A 12868-nucleotide genomic window follows, 5' to 3' on the forward strand; every position below is an offset into this window, starting at 1 on the left:
TAATTAAGTGCAAAAGAATGACACAGCACGTTGCTATCATTGACCATTCCCTCCCCCCTTTATCTTTCTACACTTCTTATTCTCTTTGTTTGCAAAACTGAAGAATATTTCCTTATAAAAGTGCTACGTATCCAATGGGCTGTTAATGTTGAGTGGTGATAATAATATCATTTTCCTATCACCACATTTGAAAAGAATAAGACATTTTACAACTAATTTACACTAATGTGTATTCTGTGCATTTCTCCAATTATTTTTCATTGCTATTATAACATTCTACCAGATTGATCTGGAATTGTTCATGCTTTCCCTCAGCTTTTAACCACAAGAATTTCAGTTAAAATTTCCCAAACGTTATAGAAAATTTAACTAAATTCTACTTAATTTTCTTAACCATTAAAATACATTAAAGAAGCCAGGCCTTTGATAATACACCTTGAGGGAAGGAGAGCGCCATATCTGTGGATGCTGCGGGTTAGAGAGAGGCCAGTGACAAAACAGGAGCACGTGAAAGTAGACAACAGGGCCAGAGAGACCACAGGGGCTCTTAGTGACTCGAGGCCTTGAAAGGGGGTAGGCATCAGGAGGAAGGCCCATGGCTTCCTTTCTTGCATGCCTCCATGTCCTACCTGACACCTTATAAGCCAGGGACTGATAGTTCTCATAAACTTGATACTGGGATTAAACAGGCATAAAGATTGAATAATGGTAATATTCATATTCCTAAGGGTACAAACTATATTGCATTTATAATTACGATTTCAGACTATTTTTAAAAACTCTCTGCAAAGAAAATAAAATGCTAACTATTCTACATTACAACATTAAGAAAATATAAGTGTGATGAACTTTTACTATATAAACCAAATTCTAATTTCCCCCCAATTAACTTAGTATAGGATATTGTTTGGTTCTTCCTATTTGCTGGATTTTCACACTTCTCTCTTACACACATAATGGCGAAGGAGGAATAACAGAATTTTAGAATGTGTGTACATTTTAATAAAAATAAGGAAATTGAAATGATAAGAAAGTGTTCCTATTAAGAACTAGTACAACTCTCCACATATAAACCAGTTAAACAAATTTTTATTTGTAAGTAAAATTAACTTTAAGCTACTCTTTATAAGAACACTAAAGAAAAACTTCTAATTCTTATCATTGCTATAAGTTAGTTTCTATTCACAAATATTAAAGTTAGTGATAAAAATGACTTACCTTCACATCCCTGTGAATTATGTTGTTATCATGACAATAGCGTAGAGCTTCCAGTATCTGTCTCATGTAATGACTGTAGAAAAACAAAAGAAATCTAAAACTGTAAAAAAAAACCCTTATATTTTTAAAACTTAATGTACAGTGTCCCTAGTTTATAACTCCCACCTTCATACTCACTGCCCACGGACACTTTTCATTTGAGTAGACAAGATTGGTGGAATGTGCACCTTAGTAATGAAAAAGTTGGCAGATGCATAAGTTTATGAGCTTTATGAAGAATTAATGCGTTCTGTATTTTCTGAGATATCTAAGTCAAAGGAATTTCACACAGTTCATAACTAAAATAGCTCTGCAAACTAAAAATTCAAGCTTAAAACATGAAAAAATTTTCTGACACTCAGTTAATTCTACTTAGTTACACTGGATTGCTATTAAGTGACCAGTGCTCAGAGGTACACCAAGGATTCTGACTAAAGGGGTGGGAACCTTTTATCTGCCAGCAGAGGCTGGCTCTCTGTCTTATTTCCATTTAGCTTTAAGGACAAACAAGAAAGAAGAACCCTCTTATGCCTCTACAATTTCTTTTTGCAACATAATCAAGTTTTAGTTGGGGCATCCTTGAACAAAGCAGAGTTCCTTCTGGGCCTAAGTCCTAGGAAGTCAAACTCCTCACAAGGTCATCAGGGTCCACAGAGGCTCCGCACTGGGTCCAGGTGAAGAACAGAGGAGGAGCGAGCATTTTAAAGAACAGTCCTTAAAAATGGGCTTCCCTGGTGGCGCAGTGGCTGAGAGTCCGCCTGCCGATGCAGGGGACGCGGGTTCGTGCCCCGGTCCGGGAGAATCCCCCATGCCGCGGAGCGGCTGGGCCTGTGAGCCATGGCCGCTGAGCCTGCGCGTCCGGAGCCTGTGCTCCGCAACGGGAGAGGCCACAACAGTGAGAGGCCCGCGTACCGCCCAAAAAAAACCCCAAAAAGGTAAGAGTCAACTAGCCACAGGGTGTGACAAGAGCAGTTCATTCAGTATTACTTCAGAACTTACTTCGATTTCCTTCCCTCCATTCTGAAGTTCTTCTGTAATTCCCACTGTTTCTTCTTTGAGGGTCTTTTTCATCTTCTCTTCCTCTGAATTTTATTCCCTTCATATCTGTCATTTCCCCCCTACTATCCCTCTTCCTTTCTCACTTTCCCCTTTTCCTTCCCAACTAGCCATGACACAGAAATGCAATATACTTAACATTAATTATTGCTTAGTATTTATTGCATTTTGTTTTTTTCTATCCAGATCTTTTATTCCCCACACTTTAAAATAAAAACTAAATAATTTAATGGTACTTACAAATGACCTTGTGTGTGTGCTTGTGACTCAAGACCAAAAAAAATTTTCTCCACTCCTGCTTTAAAATTAAGACATTTCCATTGAGTTCCCTCTTTGGTATGCTACTATCTAGCCAAACTCACATCAATGTCCCTCTAATTAGCATATGCATTATTTCATGTATTAGAATTGATCAGAAGGTTCTAGTTTAAAAATGAAAGGCAGGGGGAAAAAAACCCCAGGCTTTGTTCCTGTACTTATCATTGTCTCCTCACAACTGGGCTCTAAGCAGAAGGAGCCAGGCTCCTGCAGTTGTGATGTCCAATTTTTCTTACTTTGCAAATGTACACATGGCGGGTCACGGTCACATACTCTTTGCCTGGGCCAGTGCAGTTGAAATTAACTTTCTGTTTAAGTTAGGGGTTCTTAACTTGGTGTTGTGGCCCTTTCCTGGTTCAAATCATGCTTTGGAGGATCTGTGACCCCCCGAAATGGCAGAGATAACAAGTGTGAAAAACTCTAGTTTCTAAAAATTCTGAAGCATGCTACAAAGGTTAAGTCTATTATTATCAAATTTAGTCAAGATTTAGGAACAGCCTATTTGTGCATCTACGTGTGAACACTGGAATAGTAGGTAAGCTTAAGTTAGGTAATATGGACCTAGCTTATACCTAACAGCACGACTACTTTGGATACTTAGCACTAGGACAGCCACTTCTATCCTTAGCCTGAAGAAAATTCTAAAAAAAAAAAAAATTCTTATCTCAAAAAGAAAAAACATCAATGAATGGGCATTTTTAAATCCGAATACTCAATTATTTAACCCAAACATACATACATATTAGAATCTCTGTGGGGGCAGGGTAGAATTCTTTTCCCCAAATATAACATATTTAAACTGATCTTTCTCCACCCTCCCAGTCATGACCCTTGGGAGGCTGTGCATGTGAATAGTGTGCAAGCAGACTACAGAACCAAAATCCACCCATATACATTCTAGAGAGTTGCTGACTAAACTTTAATCAAAAAGCTTCATTTCATGAAGCATCATGGTGGCCTATACTTTCAGAGAAACTCATCAATATCTATGTTTGTCTCCATCCCTAAGGATCAGGAATGATGATAACTCTGTGGAAAGAAAAGAGCTGGCCAGCAATCCTCTCACTTCCTTTGGAAGGAGGTATTTTGGGGGTGGAAGAAAAGAAGGGAGGTGACTCAGCCTACTCTCTTTGGCAACTCTGGGCAAAAAAAGACTACACTTAAGAAAGCTCTTTGCTAGGCTGAAGAAAGCTTATCTCTGGAATTCCCTTAACAGAATGTTCCTGGCTAAGGACTACCTATGATAAACAGAACCCGGATCTCTGAGGCATGAATGGCTTCCTGGAAGATGTCATGTAAGCTATACAACTCTCCAAGATACACAATGGAGATGTTTCATAATTTAAATGCTCCCCTCTGTGTGTGGAATCTCACAAACCTCACGTAGAGACCTCATCTATTCTGGGCCAGAGGTGCATTTCTGATGCAGGAAGGAATGAAGTGAGGAGCTGCCCTTAAAAGGCCCAGATCTCTGTTTGCTTCAGCTGAGCCTTTTGATTGCTCGTATCCTTATAACTGTTTAGTAAAGCCTGGTGCTAGGGAAGAATATCTCTCTGATTTGTGAGAGTTTGATTTGATAATCTGATCCTATATGTTAGCCTGCTCCACAACTCACCACCTCTGAAAGAACAGAGGTAATCACTAATTGGGTTGTAAGGACTGAACGCAGTTTTCTTTCATGTCATGCTTTGTTGCTCCTCTCGACGCTCAGCCAGTTGGAGAAAAACAACATTATCAATATGATTACTTGGTGTCTCAGAGTCTTCTTGCAATTGGTCTCACTAGAATAACTAATGCAAGCTGAATTTTCCAACAAAAAAATCACAGAATCAGAGAGAAGGAAGGTAGAAGTCATCTGGTTGAACGCTCTAAACCAAAGGAAGGATTTACGTGCCCTTGTTACATGGTCATTGGTACTCTGCAGTAGGGGACATACATAATCATACTTTCTGAGGCCACTCCCTTTTGTCATTTTTAGGAAGGGTTTTTAATCAATTGTGCCAAACCACTCTCTATGCAGTGTCACTTACTGATCCCAATATTACTCTTTTCTGGTCCATTCTGGAAAGTTCCTTTCATAAAATCACCATTTTAACAGCAATATAGGTAGATCTTAAAATCAACAGGCTTGATTGATATACAATCATCTTGATATATATAAACATCTAACTTTTCTATAAATCTCAAGATTGGGAGAGAACTCAAGTCATTTCACTGTATGACATCACCTCTACAACACTACTATTCTCCCTATCCTAACATCTAGTCCAGTGGCAGAGGCAGGCTCAAAGTTAAGGAAAAGTGATAGGGATGAGTAGGGAACAGAGTAAAAGTGGTACTGGTTTAACATCAACCCTGACAGCCTATATGCCAGGTACCCCAGTGTTTTTGTGGTTCCAAAAGGAAAACGTCATCTTCCTCCATCAAGCTTCACTATTTTTATAAAATCAACATCTAGAATTTTTAGTTTTCCCTATTTGATGCTGCTGTTAAAAGATATCAATATGGGAAAATACAAAACTCAAATTTTTTTTTTTTTTTTTTTTTTGCGGTATGCGGGCCTCTCACTGCCGTGGCCTCTCCTGTCGCGGAGCACAGGCCCAACGGCCACGGCTCACAGGCCCAGCCGCTTCGCGGCACGCGGGATCCTCCCGGACCGGGGCACAAACCCACGACCCCTGCATCAGCAGGCGGACTCCCAACCACTGCGCCACCAGGGAAGCCCCAAACTCAAATTCTTAAAGAAATAAATATGAACAATGATATGCAAAAGTCTGAGAGTTTCATTTAGTAGAAGAAAGTGGTTTACCACTGTGTCATAAGAAAAATCAAGACAGCATTGACTACTTTTGGTTATTAAAGAATGCTTTTTAATTCTGAAACACAATACAAAATAAAAATTTTAAACTGTGATAAGAATTCAAAACAAGAGTAAAATGGGATTAAAAAAAAAAGAAAACCCTAGAATATGCTTTAGTGAACAGGCACAAAAGAAAAAAGGATATTTAGCCTCAGTTCTACCATGAATACATCAGGAGTTAAAAGAAGGAATTAAAGTTAGTATATATAAACTCTCATTTGCTGCTTCTCCCTAGCTCCAGGAGTACAAAACAGCAGCTACCTACAATTGAGTATATTCTTTATCTTGTGTTATAGCCATGGCTGCTCCATCTCCTGAGACTGGGGACCTTGCTCCTCAGTGAGGAGAAGGCAGGGCAAAGAATTTGAAGAAAGTCAAGCCATTCTAAGCTTAAAGTCGCATGAAGTAGTCTCTAAGCTATTTTCAGCCATATCTGTCCATTGTGCCATAATTATAAAAAGAATGATAGGAGGGAGAAAGTTATAATCATTTAATGGTAACTATTTCTCAAATGGTAGAAAGTTTTAATAAATCCTAATGGGTTTGTGGGTTTGAACCCTTCAACATACTATGGTTAGTGACTGAGGAGGGATGCTGTACCCCAGGTATTAAAAAGGCAATTTATTGGAGTGGGTATTTATGATATGGTTGTCACCAAAACAGAAAGTTGTACTGCTTCAAATCTACAAGCAAGTGGCCCAGTGCATGGCTCTTGTGATTTTTCATATTAAATCCTTATTTTGAGTCATTAGTTCTTTACAAGAACTCCTACACTTGGAACAATGGTGGCTACTTGATTGGGAGATCAAACACTGGCCTGAAGCAAATATATTCAGCAGAAAAACTGTGCTTTTATTTCTGTTCCTTCTACTGTTCTATGCTTTTTCTCAGATTAACTGGTCACCTAACAATTTGCTATCACTAAAAGGCAAACTGAAGAACTAATGAGGCACATCTGCTAAAAAGCAAAAATCAAACACACAAAAAGACCCAAGTTTAATTCTACACGGTTCCTGAGCTATCAAATTCCTCCTTGTATAAAAGTCATCAGAAATGGAAAAGATAGCAGTAGTGATGTTAAACTGTAAATCCATATAAATAGATCAATTCATTGTTCAATATTTTGCATTTCCAGTCACTGTTTGGTTCCACTAATGCACATTAAAAGAGAGATGCTCCTTGCAAGAAAGAGTGGCAGTATGCTCGTCATCAGTTCAAAGAGCAGGCCACTTCATGTGATTTCCTTGTCATTTCCTTCTTTTACTTCTACCTTTACTTCTGGGGAGTTCATACAAATTACATACCTGGCCACAGCTTCACTGTATACAAAACCAGCGTCAGCTCGTTTTACGATTTCAAAACACAGATCCGCTCCATCCATACTGTAGAGAAATGTGAAAAAGAATATAAGGAAAGAGAAAATTTCAGGAAATAAACATTGAAAGTGAATACATTGTAACTAAGTTTTTAGTTGACTTACAGCTAAAGATTATAATAAATTATTTAAATCTCCTTTCTTTTGATGAAAAATAGACAAATTATAAAGGACATTATAACCATCTTAACATTGAAAATCTACAGGGGGAAAAAACAGGAAGAACAAGCAAATGGTAACATCAAATAACATAAAGTGTGGGAAACTGCCTATAAATTTTCTTTAGGTTATCACAACAAAAAGTCTCAGAAAAGGGCAATGTTGGGGGCTGTGGCATATTTTTGAATCAAATTCCAAAATTGTATCTAGTCACATCATGTAATATTTTAAGAATACAACAACGATTCTAGAACATTTAGCTATAGTTATCGCCACTAAAAGGGAATTCAAGCTATATACTGTGAAAGGAAAAAAATAATTAGCTAATCCATAATTTATTTTTGTTTATACTTCCATTACCAAAGTTAACTGCTACAAACATACTCTAACACACTGATGTGCTGGTGACGCAGGGTTACTATCTTGCCTCCAAACTTAAAATGGTTCTCTATTTCTCACCAGATCAGTAAGGTTTCTTGTTGTCTCAGCCATACCTTGCTTCTTCTACCTACCCTGTCTAATGACTTTTCAAGAATAATTCACTATCTACGCAGATTAGTCTTACACTACTCCCTGAATATACCATTTTGTTTCTTTTTCTGCCACACATTTCTGCATATATTGTTTCTCACATTCAAAACCTACCTTAATTCAAGGTTCCATTCCAATCACACCTTCCCCAGGAAGGCCTCTCAACGATTACCAGTCACATTAAGGCCTTCTTTTGCTTAAATTCTATAACAACTCTATATAGCCCATATTATAACATTTAGCACTTACATAGAAACATATTTATGTGTATACATGAAACTTTTGCCATTTTATTACATATATCAATGAATAGTTAGCTAACATTTTCATAATGCTTTAAGTCTTATAAAGTGTTTTCAAATCCAGTATCTCATTCATTCGTTTATTTAGTAGCTCAGGAACCAAAATACCTGTTGCAGGTTTTATACTGAGGAAATAGACTTCCAGAAGGGAAAGCAAAGGAACTAACTATTCATTACTATTACCTATAATTAATAACTAATCCATTAATAATAATTAATAAACATTACTAACTAATATTACTATTCATCAAGTATCGTGGAAAGCATTCCTTGTTATATCTCCCTTCATTCTTACCATCATCCCATGAGGTCAGCATCATTCTCGTTCTCAAACAAGTTGTCTAAGTGAGTAGACAAGTATGTTACAGGGACAGAATTCAAATCCCTATCTATATTTAATGTTCTTTCCATTATCTACAGCTACACCTACTAGGTGTGCAAGGAGCAAATGTACACATTCAAGCTCAACAGTTCAAAAATAGGGTGAAGTCCTAAAGAACAAGTATATTTTATATTTTCAACATACTCCCACCCAAAACCTGGCAGAATACTATGCACACAGTAAATATTTAATGAATAGTTTATTTAAATCTTGGTGTGGTTTTACATAAATGAAAATACTTTCACATTTTTACAAGGCTTTACAAATTTTACCTAGTTTTCATTTCACAGCCAACGAACTTTTTCCAACGTCAAATAGGATTCTTCTCCAAAATAAATTTTATGATGGCTCAGTCTCCTCTGAAGTATGGCAGTGCCCATTTTGCACAATCAGAAATAAAGCCCGGATGAACACGATCATGTATCTTTGTGAACAACCCTGATCATCTGCTGCAGTATAAGTCCTACCAGCAGAGTTGCTAGGTCAAGGGGCACAGACAATAATACTTTTGATACATACACTATTGGAAATATTTTAACAATTTATACTGCCACTACTGGGTGTGAAAGTGTTCTTTCCTCTACCTTGCCTCTATTAGGATGACTACTCTTTTTAATCTTTGCCAATCAGACAGGAGGAAAAAAAGTCACTCATGATTGCTTTCATTTACATTTCCTTGCCTACTAAAGAGGCTGAATATTTCTCATTTCTTTGTGTTGTGGGGAGAAAAAAAGCACTATTTTTAAAGCTGGCTGCAGTTTAAGCTGGTTGGTTGATCTGTGAAGACTAAAAACACACAGTGAGGGAATTACAGTTTTGTTTAGGCATTTTCCTTTTTAATTGCGAAATGTGAGGATAAGCACTATTCAACTTAGAAGAGAGAAGTTAGGCAAAGGAGAGATCTAAATTGATTGCATCATAAAGCAATAAGAATCCTTAGAGCTAGAGGGAAGGCTTTTTTGGAGGGATCTGGAAGGGGGAAAAAAATCTTAAGGGTAGGAGAAAGTACTAAGGTGGTGAGAGGGCAACACTTAAGGAGAGAACCAGTCAGTGGGAAATAACTGGAAATTGCTTACTGCCCTGTTCTACAATCACCAGCATGAATCGACTCATTTTTCATGGACATATCTGAAACACTAGTACTTGAAATGACAATTTCTACATTTACATATACACACACCAAGGTATTTCTAGGTTTCTACTCTTTTCCACTATTTTTGTATCTAGCCCCATACCATTTTTAATTCTGCAATAGTATATTTTAATATTTGGCAAAATAAGTCTCATTTCATCATTATTCTTTTTTTTTTTTTTTTTTTTTTTGCGGTACGCAGGCCTCTCACTGCTGTGGCCTCTCCCGCTGCGGAGCACAGGCTCCGGACGCGCAGGCCCGGCGGCCATGGCTCACGGGCCCAGCCGCTCCGCGGCATGTGGGATCTTCCCGGAGCGGGGCACGAACCCGTGTCCCCTGCATCGGCAGGCGGACTCTCAACCACTGCGCCACCAGGGAAGCCCCATCATTATTCTTTGTAAACATTTTCTTATGAGTTTTTTCTCCCAGCTGAACTTTAAAATTAGTTTCTCAAATGCTAAAAATTTTTTATATTTTGGCTGAAATAATATTATATTTATAGTAGATTAACCAGTAGAAATTAACATTTTCTTAATATTCTCATCCTTGAACATGATATGCCTCGCCATTTCTTTTCATGTCTCTAAGTTACAGTTTTAAGGTTTTCTTCACATTAGTTCCAAATATTGATTATTGGGTCTCCCCCCAGGCATTTTATATTTTTAGTTGCTATTATAAATGGGATCTTTTGGCTACTATACATTTTTTTAATACAATGGTTCATAACCAGGGGTACCAAAAAAAAAAAAAAAAAAAAACCTATGGAACTTCTAAAACATGCCGGCATGCTCTATGAGGGTTTAGTCTGAAAGTAAGTCATTACTGTGAAAGTAATTTTCTATTATTGAAGCTAGTTGATTAGTTAATTGCAACACTAATTGATATTAAAGTAAAAAAGGCAATCCATTAATTTTAAATTTTGAGATAACAGAAATAACTACAAATACTGCTATTCATGCAAATTTTATTCATCACAGAAACTTAAAATATACATATTCATAACGCATACAATCCTAATATAATAACCTTGAACAAAAAGTTCAATGTCTTAGTTCTTTGATAAACTTTATCTGATAATATGATTTTAAAAACGATGATGGGACTTCCCTAGTGGCGTAGTGGTTAAGAATCCGTCTGCCAATGCAGGGGACAGGGGTTCAAGCCCTGGTCCGGGAAGATCCCACATGCCATGGAGCAACTAAGCCTGTGCGCCACAGCTACTGAAGCCTGCATGCCTAGAGCCCGTGCTCCACAGCAAGAGAAGCCACCACAATGAGAAGACTGCGCACCACAACGAAGAGCAGCCCTCACTCGCTGCAACTAGAGAAAGCCCGCACACAGCAATGAAGACTCAACACAGCCAAAATAAATAATGAATAAATAAATAAACTTTAAAAAAACCAATTATAAGGCTTCTTCTATTGTTTTTCGCTTTGGCTTCCCATCTTAGTGTGTTTCTGGAGCTGCCAAGAAGCTTCAAGAAGCATGTTCTGAATTTCCCCAGTTGGTTCCATTCTGAGGGAGTAAATGAGACAGAGAAGAAACCCTGCTAAGGAAGAGTATGGGGAATGCTTCTATACTATACACAGAGAAAAACTATGGGAGGTTTACTCTGAATTGTGAAAAGTGATGGGATTATGAATGATCTTACCTCCCCCACTTCATCTATCTGAATTTTTAAATTTTGTAATAAACATGCATTACTTATAAAATTTTTAAAAACTGTCCATAAACAAATGCTCCAAACAAACAAAACAGATCACAGGTCTAGAGGCACAAGGTATGGCTGGCTGTATGTTGAAGGGAATCAGAATATGCCACCCAAAATATGCCACTTTAGCACAGGATTATTTTGAACTGACGGCAATCGAAAATCAGCAGATACAGGAAGAATGCTGTACTCTCCTCCATTCTGCCTAAAAACAAGACATAAATTTCCCTTTGTAAAGGTGACAGAATTTTCCTTTTGTAAAGGTGTTCCCCTCTCATGTACCAGGAAGAAGAAAACTACTCTTACCTGTGTAATAAACCTTACTAAATAACTCTTATTTACCATATATTTTCCGATCACCTTCCCACAATTTACCCCCAACCCCAGATGCCCAAACTCCCCCCTTCTCTTGTCTAGTCTCTTTACTTTCACTGTTAAAATGGTATATAAGCCTCTGGGTCTCTGTGGCTTTCACTTTTTTCTGTGAGCATGTCCCCCACCCGCCATGTGCAAATGAAAATCTTTTCTCCTGCTTATCTGTCATTTGCCAGTTTAATTTGCAGGCCTCAGTCATGTAACCAAAAAGCATAGAGGAAAGGTTTTTTTCCCTCCTCTACAATGCATTCTGCAAAAGCAGAGAAAGAGGAGGCTTGTAGGAGACTTGTACCTGATTGTATGAAGAAGTGCTTCTCAAATTAACTGTGGTGAAGGACTAGCTTTTCCCCCCCTCAGGTATTTTAACAACTAATACTTTTTACAACATACAAAATCATGTGCTACGATTTCACAGCAATGTCAAATTACTCTAACAGTTTCTAGACGTTTAGTCTCAATTTCTGTTCTTATCTCATTATAGAGGAGTAAATGGCTGGTAGATTGGAATGTGTCTGCAAACTATTCTTTGAGAAACACTGTAAAGGACAGATCAAATCTGGATTTCTCTGACCAGCATTTCCCCTGAAGGTGACAGAAACAACTACAAAGACTGCATGAAATAAAAAAAAAAATTTTAAGCATTAAAGAATCACCAGCATGAAGAGTGAAAAACTACCTAGTGAGAACAGAGAAAGGATTAGAGCTCAAAGAAGTGAGCAAGAGCTGCTTCTGCCCTGGGGATAGGGAGGGGCTCTGGAAAGAAGGCAGCTGTGGAGGCAGGAGGCTTCACTTTTGGGGAGCTCGGGAGAAGTGGAAGGGGGCAGTCAGATGGAGATTTACAGGGTCCAACTTCTTTTGCAGCAGAGTGATCCAAGAGGAGAGACAGAGCTATTCCTTTGGCACACCTCAGAAGAGCCCATCAAAGGCTAAGGCTCTGATAAAATACCTTATACCCCAGGCTGGAATCATAAAGAGCTGTGTTTTGAAAAGTGGGGTATAGAATATATTCTGGTATGTCTTACTGGTATCATAGGAAAACCCCAATGCTTACCATGGAGATAAAAGCTGAATTTAAAAACTTCAGTAAGAAACAAGAAATCATCAAAAGTGACACTACAGATTTGGAAAAGTAGCAAGAAGAAATTTCAGAATGGAAAAACATAAAATCAAAATTAAGAATTTGAGCAGATTAGAAGAGAAAACTAGTGAACCAGAAGATAATCAGATTGAAGCAAGGAGAGATAAAACATGGAAAATATAAAAGTGAGGATAAGAAACATAAAAGATTACAGTGAGAAAGTCACCATGTATTTTATTGAAGTTTAATGTAAAAAGTGAAAAGAAAATGAAGCAGAAGCAATACTGAAAATACAATGGCTGATAATTACCCAGAAATGATTAAAGATACCA

General features: G+C 37.7%; 1 protein-coding gene across 4 annotated transcripts in view; it reads right to left on the reverse strand.

Moving 5' to 3' along the window:
- The window catches only part of CASK (calcium/calmodulin dependent serine protein kinase), a 395420-nt gene that overhangs the window by 183950 nt on the left and 198602 nt on the right, over nucleotides 1-12868 (reverse strand). For all 4 annotated transcript variants that reach the window (XM_032619715.1, XM_032619712.1, XM_032619714.1 and 1 more), the window contains exons 4-5: nucleotides 6796-6873; nucleotides 1219-1291 (exon numbers count right to left, since the gene is read on the reverse strand). In XM_032619715.1, the coding sequence (XP_032475606.1) occupies nucleotides 1219-1291; nucleotides 6796-6873 (151 nt within the window). The remainder of the gene's footprint in view (nucleotides 1-1218; nucleotides 1292-6795; nucleotides 6874-12868) is intronic.

Source organism: Phocoena sinus, chromosome X (genome assembly GCF_008692025.1).
Source record: "Phocoena sinus isolate mPhoSin1 chromosome X, mPhoSin1.pri, whole genome shotgun sequence".
Taxonomy (NCBI): Eukaryota; Metazoa; Chordata; class Mammalia; order Artiodactyla; family Phocoenidae; genus Phocoena; species Phocoena sinus.